General features: G+C 42.2%; 1 protein-coding gene across 1 annotated transcript in view; it reads right to left on the bottom strand.

Annotated features, from left to right (window-relative positions):
* Nucleotides 1-17,940, bottom strand: part of Pdcd1lg2 (programmed cell death 1 ligand 2) — a 56,449-nt gene that overhangs the window by 36,151 nt on the left and 2,358 nt on the right. Inside the window, exon 2 of the mRNA XM_037205584.1 lies at nucleotides 7,185-7,252. Within this exon, the coding sequence (XP_037061479.1) occupies nucleotides 7,185-7,248 (64 nt within the window). The 5' untranslated portion in view covers nucleotides 7,249-7,252. The remainder of the gene's footprint in view (nucleotides 1-7,184; nucleotides 7,253-17,940) is intronic.

Below are 17,940 nucleotides of genomic sequence, written 5' to 3'. Positions count from 1 at the left end.
GGTGCTCAGTCCACCTTCTCCTTTTTATTCAGTCCAAAATTCCAGCCAATGGCACAGTGCCGCCCACATTCAGGGTGAGTCTTTCTTGCCCAGTTAAACCTTTCTGTAAACCTCCTCACAGACATACTTTGAGATGTGTGTCCATGGTGGTTCTAAAGCTCCTTAGGTTGGTAATCGAGGTTAGCCATCACACTGTCTATATCAAGAGTCACTGGAAATCAAAAATTAGAAAGACTGGGGTGTGCTCTGCACTAGGGTACCACAGGCATCATCAGTGTAATCCCCTCCCTACCCCACCCACTCTTCATCCACACCTGGAAGATGGAGGATGATGAAAGAAACATCAATGATAGAAAAATTGTTTTGTGTCTAAGACATAAGTATAAAAATAAATAGTATTTCCTGTTGTATGATATTCTGTTTGTGCTCTGACAAATAAAGCTTGCCTGGAGATCAGACAGAGGCCACTAGTTAACCACAGAGGCCAGGCAGTGGAGGCATACACTTTAATCCCAGCACTTGGGAAGAGGAAGTAGGAAGATCAGGAGTTCAAGGCCACCCTGAACTACCCGAGATTGAACCAGTCTAAAAGAGAAACAGAGCCAAGCAGTGGGGGCACACACCTTTAATCCCAGCCTTCGGGAGGTGGAGACAGAATCTCGGCCCCCTATTCAGTCTGAGGATTCATAGAGACAGGATGCCCCACTCAGTCTGAGATGTTGTAGAGGTAAGAACTCTCTAGTGGCTGCTGCTCTACTTCTCTGATCCTCCAGCTTTCACCTCGATATCTGACTCCAGGTTTTTATTGTTGAGACTAATTAGGATTGCACTTCAACTTCTTAAGTGTATCTGGATTACAAGACAGTTTTAGATTTTTCAATAAAAGATGAAAAACTAAATCACCTGTACAAATTTACAATAATCAAGAGAAGACGATATTGACAAAAGACTAGACACCAGGGTCAATGGACCCACACAAATATGAACGATTGGTCTGTGGCAAAGAGCCAAAGGCGCTTCCATGTAAAGAAAAGAAAGACCTCAAAGAATGGGGCTGGTATGCAAAAGTTAAAGGAGCCTCAACTGGTACCCCACAATCTGTACAAACACTAACTCAAAATGGATTACAAATCTAAACGTAAAATGTACAGCTGCAAAACGTTCAGAAAAATATCACTATTTGAGCTGCTGAGATTGAGCTATGGATTCCGAAGATTGAGACATGAAAGACAACACCCATAAATTAGACCAGGGTGAGAATCTTTGCAAAGATGCCATTTAAAAGATGGAAAAATAATATTTACAAACCATATACCTGGTAATGGAATGAATAAAGAACATTCAATGCTTTACCAGGAAACAAACAAACAAACAAACAAAACAATTAAAAACTGTCAGAATGATTTGCAGACATAGGTTACCAAAGAAGATAAATGGCTAGCCAATCAGCACATTAAAATGGGCTTAACATCATTGGTCAGTGGAAAACTGCAAACTGAAACCACAGCAAGGTATCTCTACGCATCTGTTGGGATGTCATAGACTAACAGATCAGTGCCAATACCAGGAGTAACTGAAACTCTCAGACACTGCTGATGGCAATGTAAAATTAGCACAACTGCCACGGAAAGCTCTGGCAGTTTCCTATACATTTATTTACAGTGGCCATAGGGTCTAGAAATTCAATGTAGTTAACCAGAAAAATTAAAATGTATGTCCACACAGAAACTTATTTGCAAGCATTTATAGCAACTTTGTTTAAAATTGCCACAAATGGAAAACAGACCAAACATCCTTCACTTGGCAAGGGATCAACAAAATGCAGAGCATACCTACAATAACACACCGCTCAGTAACAAAAAGAAATAAACTATTGATATAGGCAGCAACATGGATGAACCCCTGATGTATTACACTAAGAGAAAGAAGCCGGCAACAAAGAGTATCTACAGTATATGTTATCCACATGTGTAGACACACCACAGTGAATTCCACTAAGCAATATAATGAATGTATATTAACAATAAAAGAATAAGTAATTACATAAAGAGCATCTGATCCCATTTTGATTGTGGAGGTCATTCTATGACTGTGTATTTGTCAAAGTGAATTTTAATCTACATAAACTTAAATACTTTTAATATGAAAATGTATCCTTAATCATTCCATTAAACATTGATAGATGGTATATCTATAGAATATACATGAGGAGAGAATTAATAATTAATGGCTCATGGAATCAGAATGAGTCAGGTTTCTCTACAGTCTTATAGAGAGGTACACTTGACTCAGAAATTGAAATAACTGCAATGCCCATGAATGAGGAGACTAGGAATATAAACTATAGCATGTCCAGTGAAATATATAGCCACTTAAAAATTAGGGTTACTTCCATTTGCTGGCTTGGAATCTACAAAGAATGCATACTGACTGAGCACTTACAAAGATTTCTTTTACTAATCTGTAGGTATTTATTTTTGTGACACTCAGAGCAGAAAGAAGAATGCCATGAGCAGTGTTTTGAGGAGGAGCTTACTTGGGCTGAAGTTGCTAAGTTCCTGGGGAGCTGGTGAACAACCTGGGGGTGTTTCCAAAGTGTTCAGTTGTGTCAAGTTTGAACTAGCTTCCTGTGGTTTTCAGTGTCTTTGCTCTATTTTACAGCAGAATGAGTTAAAGAAGAGTTATTAAGCAATTTATATAAGAAAGTGAGTATCAGCTGGGTGGTGATGGCACACTCCTTTAATCCCAGCACTCAGGAGGCAGAGGCAGGTGGATCTCTGTGAGTTCAAGGCCAGTCTGGTCTGCAGAGTGAGTTCCAGAACAGCCAGGGCTATGCGAAGAAACCTTGTCTCAAAACAACCACAACAAAAGCGAGCATCTGAGAAGCCACCCCTTAACCAAGAACTTGAACATGACATGTGACACATGTACTGTCTCCAGAAACAACTGAGACTGGATTATGTGCATCTCAGTCTCTTGCTTATCTCAGCTTGACCTTATACATTTAAAGATGCTTGAGCCACAGGCTTATGAAAAAGACATTGTGCTATATATCATCTTTCAGGGCTTGGCTTTTCACTCAGTATTACACTGCTAAACACACAGATGCAGCAGCATGCTTGTGGTTAATTTACTTTCACACTTATAATCCTCTATCCTGCTGATAGACTACAGTTTCTCTAACTATATTGGAATATTGGGGGTGCCACTATTCACCTCTAGTGACTAATTACAGATTCATCATTATAGTTTTAGAATTATAGTTACAGCATTAGTTTTAGAATTTAAAAATAGAAATGTATGCATAGAGGGTAATAAGATCTCATATTGATGTAACTTGTATATAGGAACGCCTTTTTCGGTGATGGATGCAGGTCTAATACTGCATCCAAAGCAGTTAAAGAAGTGGGATCTTCAATCTGAACACTATGATAACCAGGATATTCTCTTAAACAATGAATGTTGTAGCCCACCTGACCTCAGGTTCTTCTTAAAGCTTCTGTATATTCTTAAAAGTATATTATTTTATAACATAAATATAAATAGATTTATTATTTGTATTTATTAATATAACTGCATTATTAAAAATAATACCCAAATGTACAATTCTTAGAAGGAAAAGCCTAAACAAATAAATAAACATGGATACCAAAGTTTTCCTTTTCTCCTTACCCCAGGCCTTTTTCTTTGCTCAAATAATCCCCATTCCTCAGCTTTGTTTTCTAGGTGCTCCCACTAATAGCTTAGTTTGAAATCAAAATACTTTAATTAGAAAGACACATAATGATAAAGTTTTTAAAAACACACACAAGAAGAAGGCATTCTAATTTGTCACTCATTTGAATTAAAATTATCTGCTAAGAAAGTAGAAAAAAATTCCAAGCTTATGGAGAGAGCAAAATATGCTGGTTTGGTTTTCTTCTTATTAATTCATCAAAATAATTCATTAAACATTTTTTTGGGTTTGTGAAATGCTCAGAATAAGCATTAAACATGTATCCATTTTCAAACTTATGTAAAACTCCCATCCCCAGTTAGATGATTTATAGATTGTCAACCATTTCATCATACTGTTAGTGTTGTGCCCAGATCGTGACCCCCAGAGAGACCACCAAAGACGAGCATGCCGGAATGCAAAAGCAAGGTTTAATTCTGGATATCCAAAAGCAATACAAGCCTAGGCAGGGTCTTCGTCCAATACATCCAACGCAGTGGAGGCTGGAGGAAGCGCCCACCTGTCTGCAAGCTCAGTTTTTAAAGGGAAAAGTCACAAGGTTACATCATTTAGGGGTGCTAGTACGGGTACAATTCTGATTGGCTTGTGTCTAGGAATTTCAGAAATCACAATTCAGTTTTCCTTCTAAGGAAGTAGTTGCCCACCACCATTTTTCATTGGCTGCCCCCAGATGGGGGCATCTGGTGATTACACAGTCACTATGGAAACTAGGGTTGGGACATTCTATGGTCAAGCAGTTGCCTAGGGGGCCAGGGAGAGGACATTCCATAGTCCGGCAGCCATTACCTCCTGACTACCTTGTGACTCTGTACTTTTACACTTCCTGGTTTCTGGAATCTGAACTGACTGGTCTCAGTAACTTCTGGCCTGTTCTCAAAAGGAGAAATCTTAGGCCTTAATTTTAGGGTGAAAGCATTTTGGTCTTATTTCTAAGATGGCTCATTTTGGTCTCACATTAGCACCACATCTGGATAGGAAAGAAAGGATATCAGTGTACACAACTCTTTCATATGCCACCTAGTAACTCTCTCATTTAGGACACATTAAAAAAACGTTCCTGAGTCTCAGGCTCTCTGCCTGCCAAATGGATGTTGTAAGGATTGAATGGGATACATAAACTGCCTTGTTCAACATTCAGCATATATAAGCCCTCGTGTGAATGTAAACATACCTGCGTCTCTCCGTTCTCCCACTCCCTTAATACCTAACTCAGAGCTCATAATGACTATAATATCCCTGTGCTGCATTTTCTTACAGGGAACAGTCCTTCCTCTATGGAAAGATTCAGTGAGGGTTAAAAAAACTGAATTTGAAGGCAAATGGATCGAACTAGAAAAAAAAAAAATCACCCTAAGTGAGGTAACCCAGGCCCAGAAAGACAAACATGGGATATACTCACTCATAGTGGATATTAGCTGTAAAGTAAAGGATAACCATGCCACAATCCACAGACCCAGAGAGGCTAAGTAACAGGGAGGGCTCAAGGGGGACACATGGTTTCTCCCTGGGAAGGGGAAATAGAAGAGATCTCGAGACGCCTAGCAATAGTGAATGCATAGACTGAACTGGCCATTTCCTGTGATCAGATTGGTGACTTCCCCAATCACCATCAGAGGTCCTTCATCCAGTAACTTACGGAAACAAATGCAGAGACCCACAGTCAAACATTAGACTGAGCTCAGAGAATCCTGCTGAAGAGAGGGAGGAAGGATTGTAGGAGCCAGAGGGGTCAAGGACATCAAAGAAAACCCACAGCAATGGCTAACTTGGCTCATAGGAGCTCACAGAGTCTGAACCAACAACCAGGGAGTCTGCATGGGACCAGCCATCTACATATACATGTGACAGCTGTGTAGCTTGGTCTACTTGTGGGACTCCTAATGATGGGAGCAGGGGCTGTCCCTAATGCTTTGATTGGTTCTTGAGATCCTAGTGCTCACACTGGATTGCCTTGCCCAGCCTTAATACAAAGGGAGGCGATTAGTCTTATCTCAACTTGATATGCCATGCTTTGTTGACACCCATGGGAGGACTGCCCCTTTCTGAACAGAAACAGAGGAGGAGTGGATTGGGGGAGAGGGGAGCAGAGGGAGGCTGGAGGAGGGAATGGGAGGAGAGGAGGGAGGGGGGAAACCGCAGTTGGGATATTAAATAAATAAATAAAAATTTAAAATTAATTTAAAAACAGACAAATGAAATAAAAGAAGAAAACAGGCAAACAAGCAAACAAAAATTCTACCCCAACCCTCCTGTTTCCTAAGCTCCTTTCTTTCCTAAGAGAAAACACTGAAGAAAACCAGCAAAGCAACAGCCCTGGTGGTTTTACAGTTATTAATCTATAGGGGTTACACACTCCCTGAGATTTCTCCTAAAATCCTCAATCCTGTCAGGGCACAGGAACTCCAGCTTCAGACCCTACTTTTGCCCATTGGTCCCTTATTGGCTTTATGGGAATAAAATCTCTTGCCCAGTGAGGGCCAGGCAGAAATCATTACATGCCCCCTTTAGCTAGCACTGGCGTAGAGTGGGACAGTAAAGAGGAAAAATTCTACGGTCTTTTAAAAGAAGAATGTGCCAAATATGTGTCCTTAGTGCCAGATCAGAATAAGTAGCCCATGAAGAAGGAAAGACATGGCTGGAAGAGAAGGGTGGGACCAACCACCTGGACAGGTTGAGATGGGGAGACCACTCATCCAAAGGTTATCCAGTGCCAAAGGATAACTTTCCCCATGATTCCTCTCAAGGAAAGCCTCGGCTTCTGTTGTGGGGCACCCGGCCCCCTAGCCACATGCCTGTCTCTTTTCTTAGTTCCTAGTATTTTCTTGAAAGTGTAGTGCCACCCTGACGGCACACACCAGTGATCTGAAATACCTTCCCCAGGGAAACAATCGATTCTGAAACTGCTTTCTCCCTGCTCAACCACATCCTCCGCTAGATGTCCCATCTTCAAGTTCAAAGGCATAGGCTTCAGATTCAGCTTTCATCGGGGCTTTACGGGCACTCTTGAGTTTTCAATTCAGTCCACATTAAGACATTAAATGACCAGTGGCCACCGCCATTGCTTGTTAAGAGAACTCACATGAGTAACAAAGAACTTTATGTTTGCCCTGGCCACTGTCCCTGATAGAGGAGAAACAGCTGCTTGGCACTTTACCTTAAACAGAACTGAACCGCTGCCCTCTTACATCCACACAAACGCATGTGTTCTGACTAGTCCTGTCTCAATGTGAGCTTCAGATGATGGGGACCGAAATTCCCAGCCTCTGTTTCTGTAAAATGGGACCAGCCACCCTGGGAACCATTCTTCTCTGCTACTTGAAATATCCATTAACCACACTTCCTCTCAAAGAAAGCCCGCAGATGGGGGAGCACACTCATTTCCAGCTTTGGCTCGGGGCCACGACATCCCTGTCGTCGTCCCCAGGCCCCACCCATTGTCCTTTCTTACCTGCTATGTGATGAAGTTGCAAGCCCAGGCTCAACATCAGCAGCGGGAGGAACATGGCCTGCATCGACCTGAAATAGACAATTGAGAGTCTCAGGCCTTAGTGAGCGTTCTCAGTCTCTGCTGGTTTAACTGCTCCCAAGAGCATGGTAATGACCCAGATACAAATCTTGTGGGAGACGCAGGTGACAGACAGCAAAGGCAAGAGGAGAAGCGATAGGTGCCTCTTCTGCAGAAGAGGGCATGCACAGTAAGGAGGAAGAAGGTACTCTTTCTGAATTCAAATGAGATGCTCTTCTTCCTTCTTGCAGGGCCTTTTCTGGAGAAGAGGATGGACCTCATTGGTCACCCACAACGGTGACCATCCGTATCCTTTCGTGCCTCCATGTCACTGTCTGAAGTTTAGTCAGTACCAAAATCTTGACCACCATGGGTTCAGAATGGGTAAGGTACTCCATTTTCTCTAGCTGGACCAGAACTTGGAGAAGGGACCCTGGAGAACAGAGCCATTGTGAATGATGTGTGACTTGCCTCTTAATGAGTTTTCTATTATTTTTTAATTATTTTTTTTTAAAATAGGGTCTCATATTGTCCAGGCTGACTCTACCTATGTAGCAGAGACTGGCTTTGAACTCCTGATTCTCCTATTTCCACTTTCTGAGTACACAAGTGCCACTGTGCCTAGCCTACTTTTTATTTCTTTGAACACTTTAAATGGAGATGTTTTATTATTTATTCTAAGTTATACCTCAAAGAAGCTGATTAAAATCTATATGCTGAAAATGTTTACATTCATATTGTAAAAAGTTTATTAACTATTAATTGTATAAAATAATGTATTTCATTGTGACTCTTCATACATGTGCTTTGATTATGTTTACTCCCAGCACCTTATATGTCCACCCCATCTCTTCATGCCCCCTTCCTCATTAGCAGTTCTCCTATTTTCATGTATTTCATGTTTTTCTACAAATGGCATTGAATTCTTTCTGGCTGAATAATGTTCTATTGTATACATTTGCTATATATATATATATATATATATATATATATATATATATTCCATTCATCCATCAGTGAGCACCTATTATTAGACATGGACCTGTTTCTCCAGGGACAGCTGTACATCTAAGTCCTGGGAAAGCAGAGCTGTTCAGAGAACACAGTAAGCTGGTGGAGGGATTCTCTCTGGAGCCTGGGTAACTTCATTTGCATTTTCAGAAGAGGATGTTGCTTTGGTTAGAGACTTGCGTGCTATTGGAGGGTGAGTTAGTTGGCCTTGCAGACTTAGGAGGGTAGTGTGATGGCTTACGTTAGGGTTCTGAGCCTGTTAGAGGGAAGTGATCTGTTGAGGGTTTTATTTTCTATGTGTTCTTTAAATTTATTTTTTAAATGTTCAATAGCTTTATTAAAATATAGTTAACACACAAAAGAAAGCTGTATAAACTTAATACAGATTCTTAAAAGTACAACATTAATTCAGTGGGGTGTTTAGTGTATACATAGAGTTGTATAACCAGCACCCCTGTTTAACTTTGCAACATTTTGATTACCACTGAAAGGAACCATACCCATTTAGAAAAATTTCCATTTCCCCATCCTTTTCCTAGAATCCCTAGCAGTGACCAGTCTGCTTTCTGTCATGGCCAACTACTTGAGCTGAAGATTTCACACAAATGACCTCAAGCTTCTTGACCTTTTGGGGCTGGACTCTTGCCATGAACAAAATGTCAAGAGGCAGCTGTTGTGCATCGATATCAATGCTTTATTCCTTTCATAATGGGAAGTTATACCAATGTATAATAACCAAATTTGTTTATGACTTGCTAGCATTTTCTTGTAAGAACAAAATACGTTTGGCTCCTATCTAGGTCTCTAACCTGTTTTGAGTTCATTTCTGAGGATGAATAAAGTTCTTTTGCACATGTTCCAAAACTAAACTATCCTTTCTCTGTAGAATTGTCTCAGCATCCTTGATGATAGATGTGGGGACATATTTCTGGTCTTTTCATCTAGTTTGCTCAGCTCTATCCCTGTTCTATGCCCTATCACACAATGCTAATTACTGCAGCTTTGGGGAAAGTTTGAAACCAGGAAGTGAGACCTTCAACTTTGTTCTCAAGTCCTCTCTCTCTCTCCTTTGGTCCTTCTGGCTTCTTTCCTTCTCTTCCTTGAATTTCCGTATGAATTTTAGGACAGCCTTGTCTTTTAGGCACAAAGGGACTGTCCCTGTGCTTTGGTAGAAACTGTGTTGACTCCACAGCTCCATTCAAGGGGAATGTGGTCACCTCAGCAACGCTGTGTTTCCACTCCTGAAAGAAACCCGTCTTTCCATTTCTTTTCCTTTGTTTTTCTTTTTTCAGACTTTGAAACTTTAAAAAATATTATTTATTACTATTGTTGGTGACATGGGAAAGTGTGGACACATGTGCTCTGATGTGCATATGGAAGCCAACTTCTTGCACCTCTCTGTGAGGTTTGGGAATGGCACTTAGGTCTCCAGGCTTGCCTAACAAGCACCTGTAGAAACCGAGCGATCTCACCATCCAAAGCTTTTTAGAAGTTTTTATTTGCACATTCAAATGTTATGCATTCTAACAATTAAAATAATTTGAACAAAAAAATGGCACTCTGATTGAACTGCATGCTGCAGCCTGCAGGACACCATGGACCACCTCAGCTTTTACTCTAGATCTCTCCTCCGCCCACCAGCTTCCTCCCTCACCAGCAATGCATTTCCCCTTCCCTGTCAGCCAGAGCGCAGATGGGGGAGGCAAGCAGAGGACTTTGTGACCAGTCGCTATGGATTCTGTGATGTGAAAAGGCAAGCCCAGTCATTTAAACTTGGTCCAGCCTCTTCATGTGACAAAGTTAAACAATGTAAAGAAGTAAAATCAGAAGGCGATACTCGTGGGGTGCTCAGTGCATGTTGCCGGGGCTTGCCTCAACTTCTGCCCTCTCGTGTCTGCCTGCTTCTTTCTTTTGAGGGAAGAGATTCTCTCTTACATTTCTGGGTTCTTCCGTCTCTGCTTAGTGAGTTTCAGGATGTCAGCCACATCGGGTATTTCAGACAAGGTTGAGGAGAGAGTGGAGTGAAGTGTGTGAGTGATAGGAGTCTGATGGGTGTGGTCACTGAGCGGGCATTTTCTTAGATCTCTATTTTGAAAGAAAACCTATAGGGCATTGCTGATAGTATAGATAAGCAGTTTTTAAAAATACAGCACAACTCCTGGGCTTGGGGATTGAGTCATTAGGGTGGTAGAGAACCAGGAATATCCATCAGATCTGAGGTGCCTGCTCCAAGTGAAGCCACTCAGGAGTTGGAAGAGCACAGTCCAGAGTTGGAGGTCACCATAAGACCTTGTATAACAGTAACATAGGCCACAGCCTGCATGACATCAGCTATGAGACACATATGAGGCAACAGACCTGGGGTATTCCAGCATGTCTGGACCTCTATGAAGAGAGGAACCAGCAAAGAAGAGGTGGCAGAGGTCAAACACCCAGATGACAGCACCTGTTAACTATAGATTTTGCTCTGGGTAGTCTGATCTTTGGTAGATTGAAAGCTTGCTAATGCTACCAGACCACCCTCCCCAAATCAGCCAGTTCTAAGAGGTGGCATCAATGGGCCAGGAACACTCCGTTTAAATGTAAACCAGGCATTTCAGAGTCTTTGTGCTCGGTGGCCTGTTTTATCGGGACCTTGACATTCCTGTTCACTGTCTTACTCCTCACAGCCAAACGCTACCAATCCTTGCTGAAAGCCAGCAGAAATTGTGTTAATTAGTCCTAAATCTGCTTTTTCTGCCTCACTTTTTTCTCCTGAAGAAATAGTAATGCAGATACCTGCCTACGTATCTCCCTTCTCCTGGCTAACCCTGATGTTTCCCCATGTGGGACCCTGTGGCACAAGGTGTTTTTCCTTTGAGATTTATAAATATATCAGACTATCTTCTCAATGGCAAAAGGAACTAAGGCTTGGCACACCAGGCATTCATTCTTCAAATAACAAAGTGTCTAGGTTGTTCTCAGGAGACGTCTTCAGAATCCACTTGAGGTGGCTTTGAAACTGGTATTTCTAGAATGGACAGTCATGGAAGAAGCCAGACCACCTGGTCAAGACATTGTGTCAACAAAAGCTCAAAAATGCCCATTGTGCCCTGTTGATGGGGGTGGGGGTGAGGTGTGTGTGTGGGGTAAGCTGGTTCGAGAATGTGAGCATGGGAGAGCTGCCCCCCTCCCCCACCCCATCATCATGTGGCAGGTGGGAGAGCCGGCCCTACCTCTCACCAGCTGCAGCACTCTGGAGAGCTGGCCCTGCCCCTTGCCTGGGTCACACAGTACAGCTGACCCTGTTGGAAGGGGGTTCGGGTGAGCTGGCCCAAGGTTGTGAGTGTGGGAGAGATGACCCCACTGCTTGCCTGTCCTGTATGGGTGAGGGAGAGAGAAGCCCGCTCCCCATACTTGCCCCTTGCCACCTGCCGTAGGTGGGAAAGCTGGTCCCAGGGTCATGAGAGTGAGAGAGCCGGCCCTGCACCTCACCTGAGCAGCACAGTAGAGTTGGTCTCAGGGACACGAAGGCAGGAGAGCTGGCCCTGCCCTGCACCGGCTGCAGCACTCTGGAAAGTGGGCCCCACACCTCGCCTGGGCGACACGGTAGAGCTAGCCCTGGTGTGGGTGGAGGCGAGCTGCCCCTGAGGGTGTGAGAGAAGCAGAACTGGCCCTGCCCTTTGCTGCCTGAGGCATAGGGCGAGCTAGCTGGGCAATGCTGGAGAGCTCGCCTGGTGGGGAGGATGAGGGGGAACTGGCAAGCTGACCAACCCAGCTATCACCCAGGCCTAGAACCAGGGCTGTAAGTCGGCCCACCCTAACATCCACCCTATCGATGAACTGCTGGAGCATGTGAAGGGGCCACTCCTTCAGACCCAAAGCTGCAGGATCTCCATGACACAGGGCAAGAGCAGGATAGCCAAGAGGAGTCCGGGTATCGTGGAGTAGCAGAAACAAGAGGCCTCGAGCCAGACCAATGACTCACGGTAATGAATACTTGCAAACAAAGACGTACGGGCTAAAGGGTGAACTGTGTGACCCACTGAGTCAATGCTATAGCTTCCACAACGAGATTTTTATTCTTTTAAATTTTTTTTTTTTGGGGGGGGAGCGTTAGGGGAGGTTGCAAGGGCAGATGGTGGATACAAAGGGATGGGGAGATGATGGGATCAGAATGCATGATGTGAAATCCACAAAGAATCTATAAAAAGCTAAATAAAGAAAATGTCCATTGGAGATCCTAACTCTCCTGGATAAGAAAAGAGCACCTAAGAGTCACAGTGAGCACCTGTCTGCAAAAGCACCCTACAAACCCCTCTTGCCACCAATAAGCAGTGTCTCCTGCCCCCTTCAAATAAATACCCCCCATCAATCCATTGAGAAGGCAAGTTTGAGCTTATTACTGCTCCTGACCCCTTACTAGTTAATCACATGATACACACACACACACACACACACACACACACACAATTTAAAATAATACAAATTAATCTTAAAAAAGAAAAGAATGTGGCACAAAGGAGGAGAAAAACAGAGCAGTATCTCCAAGGATGTATGAGTCCACAGTCATTGTTTCCTTGCGTTTATTTCAGGAAGGGCCACATCACACAGGTAATACTTAGGGCTTACTATTTGTGATGTACCTTAGCTGAACCCAACATCAGCCATCCACTCATCAAAATGCACGCATAACTTGAAAAGTTATTGTTTTCATGCATGGCAGCAGGCCTGGCACTTGCCAGTATTCTTATTTTAGAACATGAAAGGATGGCACGCAGCGGAGTCTAGTAACAGGAAAAACTCCTGGCCACTCACCTCTGGCCAAGCTTCTCCTTCTTCTTGGCCATCTAACAGGACTTTCCTGGTACATTGCCTCCTTGCAAAGCTGAGGGACTTTCCAGCCTATTAATTTTGCTTTCAGGGAAGATGTGACCCGTGCAATGCATAAGAACACAGACTCTAAAACCAGACACATAAGCAATCAAATTCTGAGGTTACAAATTATTAGCCTCTAACACTTTGGACAACTTATAAAAGCTTTGTGCTTTCTTTCCTATCATTCTAATAATAATAATAACAACTATTTCATGCCAGAATCTTAGGAGCAATTTCATACTTTCCTCTAATCCTCTTACTTCCACATCCGCCACACATCTTAGATGATCCCTCTCCTTTCTGCTGTCCTTTGGCATCACCATAATTCAGACCCTCATCACTTCTCTGGTTCCTCAGCACATCTTCCTCACCGCTGATTCCTCCTTTCGTCCTGCTCCCTCTCTACCAGCCTTGTTGAGGCAGAGGACATCAATCCTGGAATCATTCTTCACTCTTTTCTTCTCCCATTTGACTTCTGACTCATCAACTCATCCTATAAGCTCTCTCTTCACAAATACGCAGAAGCTACTCACTTCTCACCAGCCCCAGTATTCCATTATCAGGTGGAGCCATTATCATCTCTTGTGAAGATTCTACAGCTTTCTGATAATAGGACTCTAAGACCCTAGTCTCACCATTTGACATTTGATGCTCAATTCAACAGCCAGAGTGATTCTTTTAATGCCTAAGTGCTATTGTTTATGGAGTTTTCCTTGGGACAGTCTTTAATGCCTTTCTTGTCCTGGCTTCTCTTGCCTCCTCAGTCACATAATAACCCATGCCCTTTCCATGGACAGAACCTCATGGTGGTTGTGAAAATTCCAATCTCATTTTACTTTGTAAAGCATTTGTTTTACTCTACCTCAGTTTATGAGTTTTTAAAGATTGATATAGCACGATACATGTCTTGTTAAAAGGCCTTATATTCTACTACATTCAACACAAACCTCTCCTAACTGCCTCACACAGTTCCCTGTATCTTGAGTGTACCTGAAAGCTAGCATGCAGCTCATTACTCACCTCTAATGCTAGTATATAGCTCATTACTCACCTCTAATGCTAGCATGTAGCTCATTACTTACCTCTAATGCTAGCATGTAGCTCATTACTGGTATGTAAAGTGATTTTACTTCAGCCTTTCCTGTTAGAACTAAAGCTTTTTGCATTTATTTAGGTCTCAGAATTTTGTTGAATATACAATAAATTTCTGCTCATAAGCATGATCATTCCCTCAGGAGTCTGGCTCCTAGTTGGACCCTTTTTTCTTTTAGATAAACAGACAATTTAGGAAGAACTTCTGTTAGTTAAGGCTACAATGGGATGAACTAGTAACAGGTAGGCAATCATTATCCTAGGACTTGCTGAAGACAAAGGCCCATATTGAAGCAAGAGTTTTCATTGGTGGAAGGTTCTTACAAGGTTGTCAGCACAGGTACCTTAAGCCCTTCCCTTATCAACTTGTCTCAAAACTCTACTCAATGCAAATAAGACCTTTGTCTTCTGAATTCTTTGTGAGGACCATATTTTCTAAGTGAACAGGTTCTTAGAGCCTTTATAGTTAGGGAAGCAAACGTCAAGTACAATGAAGTGAAGGAAGAATGGATTCTTTCATAGCCAGGCAAGCAGGGTCTGGAGAGTCTGGAGGATGCATGGAATGAATGGAGAGTTTAGAGGATATATGGAGTGAGTGGAGAGTCTGGAGAATGTATGGAATGAATGGAGAGTCTGGAGAATGTATAGAATGAATGGAGAGTTTGAAAGATGTATGGAATGAATGGAGAGTCTGGGGGATGTATGGAATGAATGGAGAGTTTGAAAGATGTATGGAATGAATGGAGAGTCTGGAGAATGCATGGAATGAATGGAGAGTTTGGAGGATGTATGGAATGAATGGAGAGTTTAGAGAATGCATGGAATGAAGGGAGAGTCTGGAGGATGTATGGAATTAATGGAGAGTCTGGAGGATGTATGGAATGAATGCACAGACAAAATTAATAAACTCATCATTTACAGGGCATCCACTCCTTCAGCTGCATGAATGCAGTGATGATACGGATAAATGAAATGTTCAGGTGACCAGTCCATCTTTCTAGTCTCCTTTCTGAAATTCACTTGTGTTTTATAAGTCAGTACCCCACCATCTATCTATTCTTGTTGGGCATCCATTTTTATCTTAATTATACTGTGATGTGGTGGATGCTAGGAATTATCAGGCTCACTAACCCCTGGATCTCTTGGTCAAACCTCAGGAAGTGAACAGAAATACCTGTGGGTACTAGGATGACACATTGTAAATGATAAACCATTCTTCAAATTTACTGCTGTTATCCCTTCTAAGGTGACAGACAACCTTAGGTTTAGAAATTGCATGGCTTTACATCTGCCCATTCATTTTATCAACCCACTAATCATTCATCTAGTAGAAGTCTCTCTAGCTTATATGACTTACAGGCCCACCTACTCTGAGGAACCTCCCCTGGGCTTTCTAAGCATATATTATTATAGTGTGTTCCTTATTTGTCTTGTTTTCAATAGTCTGTATTCAACTTTCTCCCTAGTATAGCTATTAATAATATCATCACTATTCAGTTTTTGAAGAGAGAGTTTTATGTAGTTCAGGCTAGCTTTTTCCTTCTTTACTATCTGAGTGCTGGGATTATAGGCATGAGCCAATATACCTGGCTCCCTGGTAGAATTTTAGCTCCTTTTCTCATTATTTCTACACAAGAAGTTCTTAGATCAGTTTATTCGATTGTATCAAGAAGTCATATTTTTCCAGAGAAATCAAGACAACTTCTATAAGTTGATGAAAACTTTTCTAAGAAGAACTTGTAAGAGGCTCAAAGGTCATAGTGGACAGTTTCACTTCATGGTTGTCATAGGTTTAGTTTCTTGCCATTTCTGCCATCTGACCAAGTAGCAATGAAAGAAATTAAGTTTGTGGTGTTATAGAAATTTAGAAAAGCTTTTCTTCTTTATTTTATTCAAAATATTTACTGAGTGCCAAGCTCTTATTACAAAACGCAAGACACAGCCAACAAGCTTGAGAAATTCTCCTCAATCTTTGAACAACCCAAGAACAGATACTCTGAAGATATCTCAAGAATCCCAGATTGTTCCTTGGTATAATAGTGACCAGTATAACAGATCCTGGATGTCTTGGTCTTAGCCAAAAGGCCAAGAGATGATCAGGTCATGTTTGTGTATCACCTCACTTTTATTAAACATTGCCAATTTTATCTGGTTTGGTTTCTCACGTCCTCTAAGTGTCTGGCACAGCCTAGAGTGCCCATGAAAAACTAGATTAAACAGACTTGTAGGCTAGATTAAAGTGTTTGAATTTGCTACTGATTCTGAGATTAAGTACCTAAGACCAAATCTGGAGTTAGCAACGTTTGAAAACAATTTGAATTTGGTGCCTTTCAGATAAGAATGCAGGTTTGGCCCTGAGATTCTGCCACTCCACACTGTGTTATATCTACTTGGACTCAGATGCTTTTGTTAACAGCCAGTTTCCATACATAGTAGGAGGTCTAAGAGCCAGTGCCCTGTTCTCATGGGTATATGAGTAACTGTGTCATATTTGAATCATCTGTGGCATCATAGACAACTCATAGTCCTAAATGGTTATTCATCTCAATTAATGAGATATGTAAGTGCAAACGGCATCTCAGTTTTTCATTCACTAAACACTGAGCTCCCCCCAATACACACATTGGCTTTTGTGAGTCTTTCTATCAGACTGTGGAGAATTTGTAGTACGATTCATTTAAGAAAAGACTCTTGCAAGCTAAAGACATTATAACATGATTAGAAGGTCAAAAGTCACACTGGAGTAGGAGCTGGTATAAAAAGGGTGGTAACAGGGTGGGCTCCATGTAAACTGCCTACAGATAGGGAGACTTTCTAGGGATGGGGACCTTGAAGTGGTTTTTGGGTATGCAGCTGGGAAGTGGAGACAGGAAGCCTCAGAAATGCAAATGCACGGGAAAGCTGAGGGGACACTGCAGACAAAGTGGTTTCTGAAATTCAAACGGAAACAATCATATGCTCAGTGCCAGGCAGAGGTGCGAATGAGGTTGTAGTGCCCATCGTGCAAAAGTAGTTAAAATGCCAAAAGAGTGTGGGAAAAGATTAAATCAGGTGTGTGTGTGTGTGTGACAGGACTGGGGGAAGGATGGTCACTTGGTTAGAGGGTCATTGTCTTCTTCTAGATGTTCGATCATAAAGTCTTTGTTTAGAGTCAGAAGAAGGAAGCAAGAGAAAGGAGAAACTGTAAGACCCTTGACGGAACTGTTGACAAAACAATTGGCAACTGATCAACCATACAGGTGAGAAAAAGAGAAGCGTCAGGGATGACAGGGGTCCGAAGACCAGAACATGTTAGGGCTAGACAAAGAAGTCATTTCCAACAGGAAAATGTCAGCTAACATTGGGGACTGAAGAAACTGCCTTAGTCAAAGAACACATGGCCAACTGCCTTGGAAGGCTAATCAAGTCTGAAGCATAATCCCCCAGGGCATGGTACCTCGGCACTACCTGGGGATATTTCCAGTATCTTCTTTTCAAATCACCATCAAACTTTCCCTTGCAGATGCCATTTCATTTCTGGTGGTCCACCTACCATCTTACTGAATAAATTAAAACAGCAATCCAATAGCATCTAGCGAGCTCCTGTGCTCACAGCCAGTATATTAAGGTTCTCTAGAGTAACAGAATATATATATGATTTATTAGAATGACTCACAGACTGTGGTTCAGTTAATCAAACAATGGCTGGCTATGAATGGAAAGTCCAGGAATCCAATATTTGCTCCATCCAAGAGGCTGG

This window comes from Peromyscus leucopus, chromosome 1, assembly GCF_004664715.2.
Source record: "Peromyscus leucopus breed LL Stock chromosome 1, UCI_PerLeu_2.1, whole genome shotgun sequence".
Classification (NCBI taxonomy): Eukaryota; Metazoa; Chordata; class Mammalia; order Rodentia; family Cricetidae; genus Peromyscus; species Peromyscus leucopus.
Note: the sequence above shows the minus strand (reverse complement) of the source record. Positions and strands in the feature narration are given on the sequence as shown.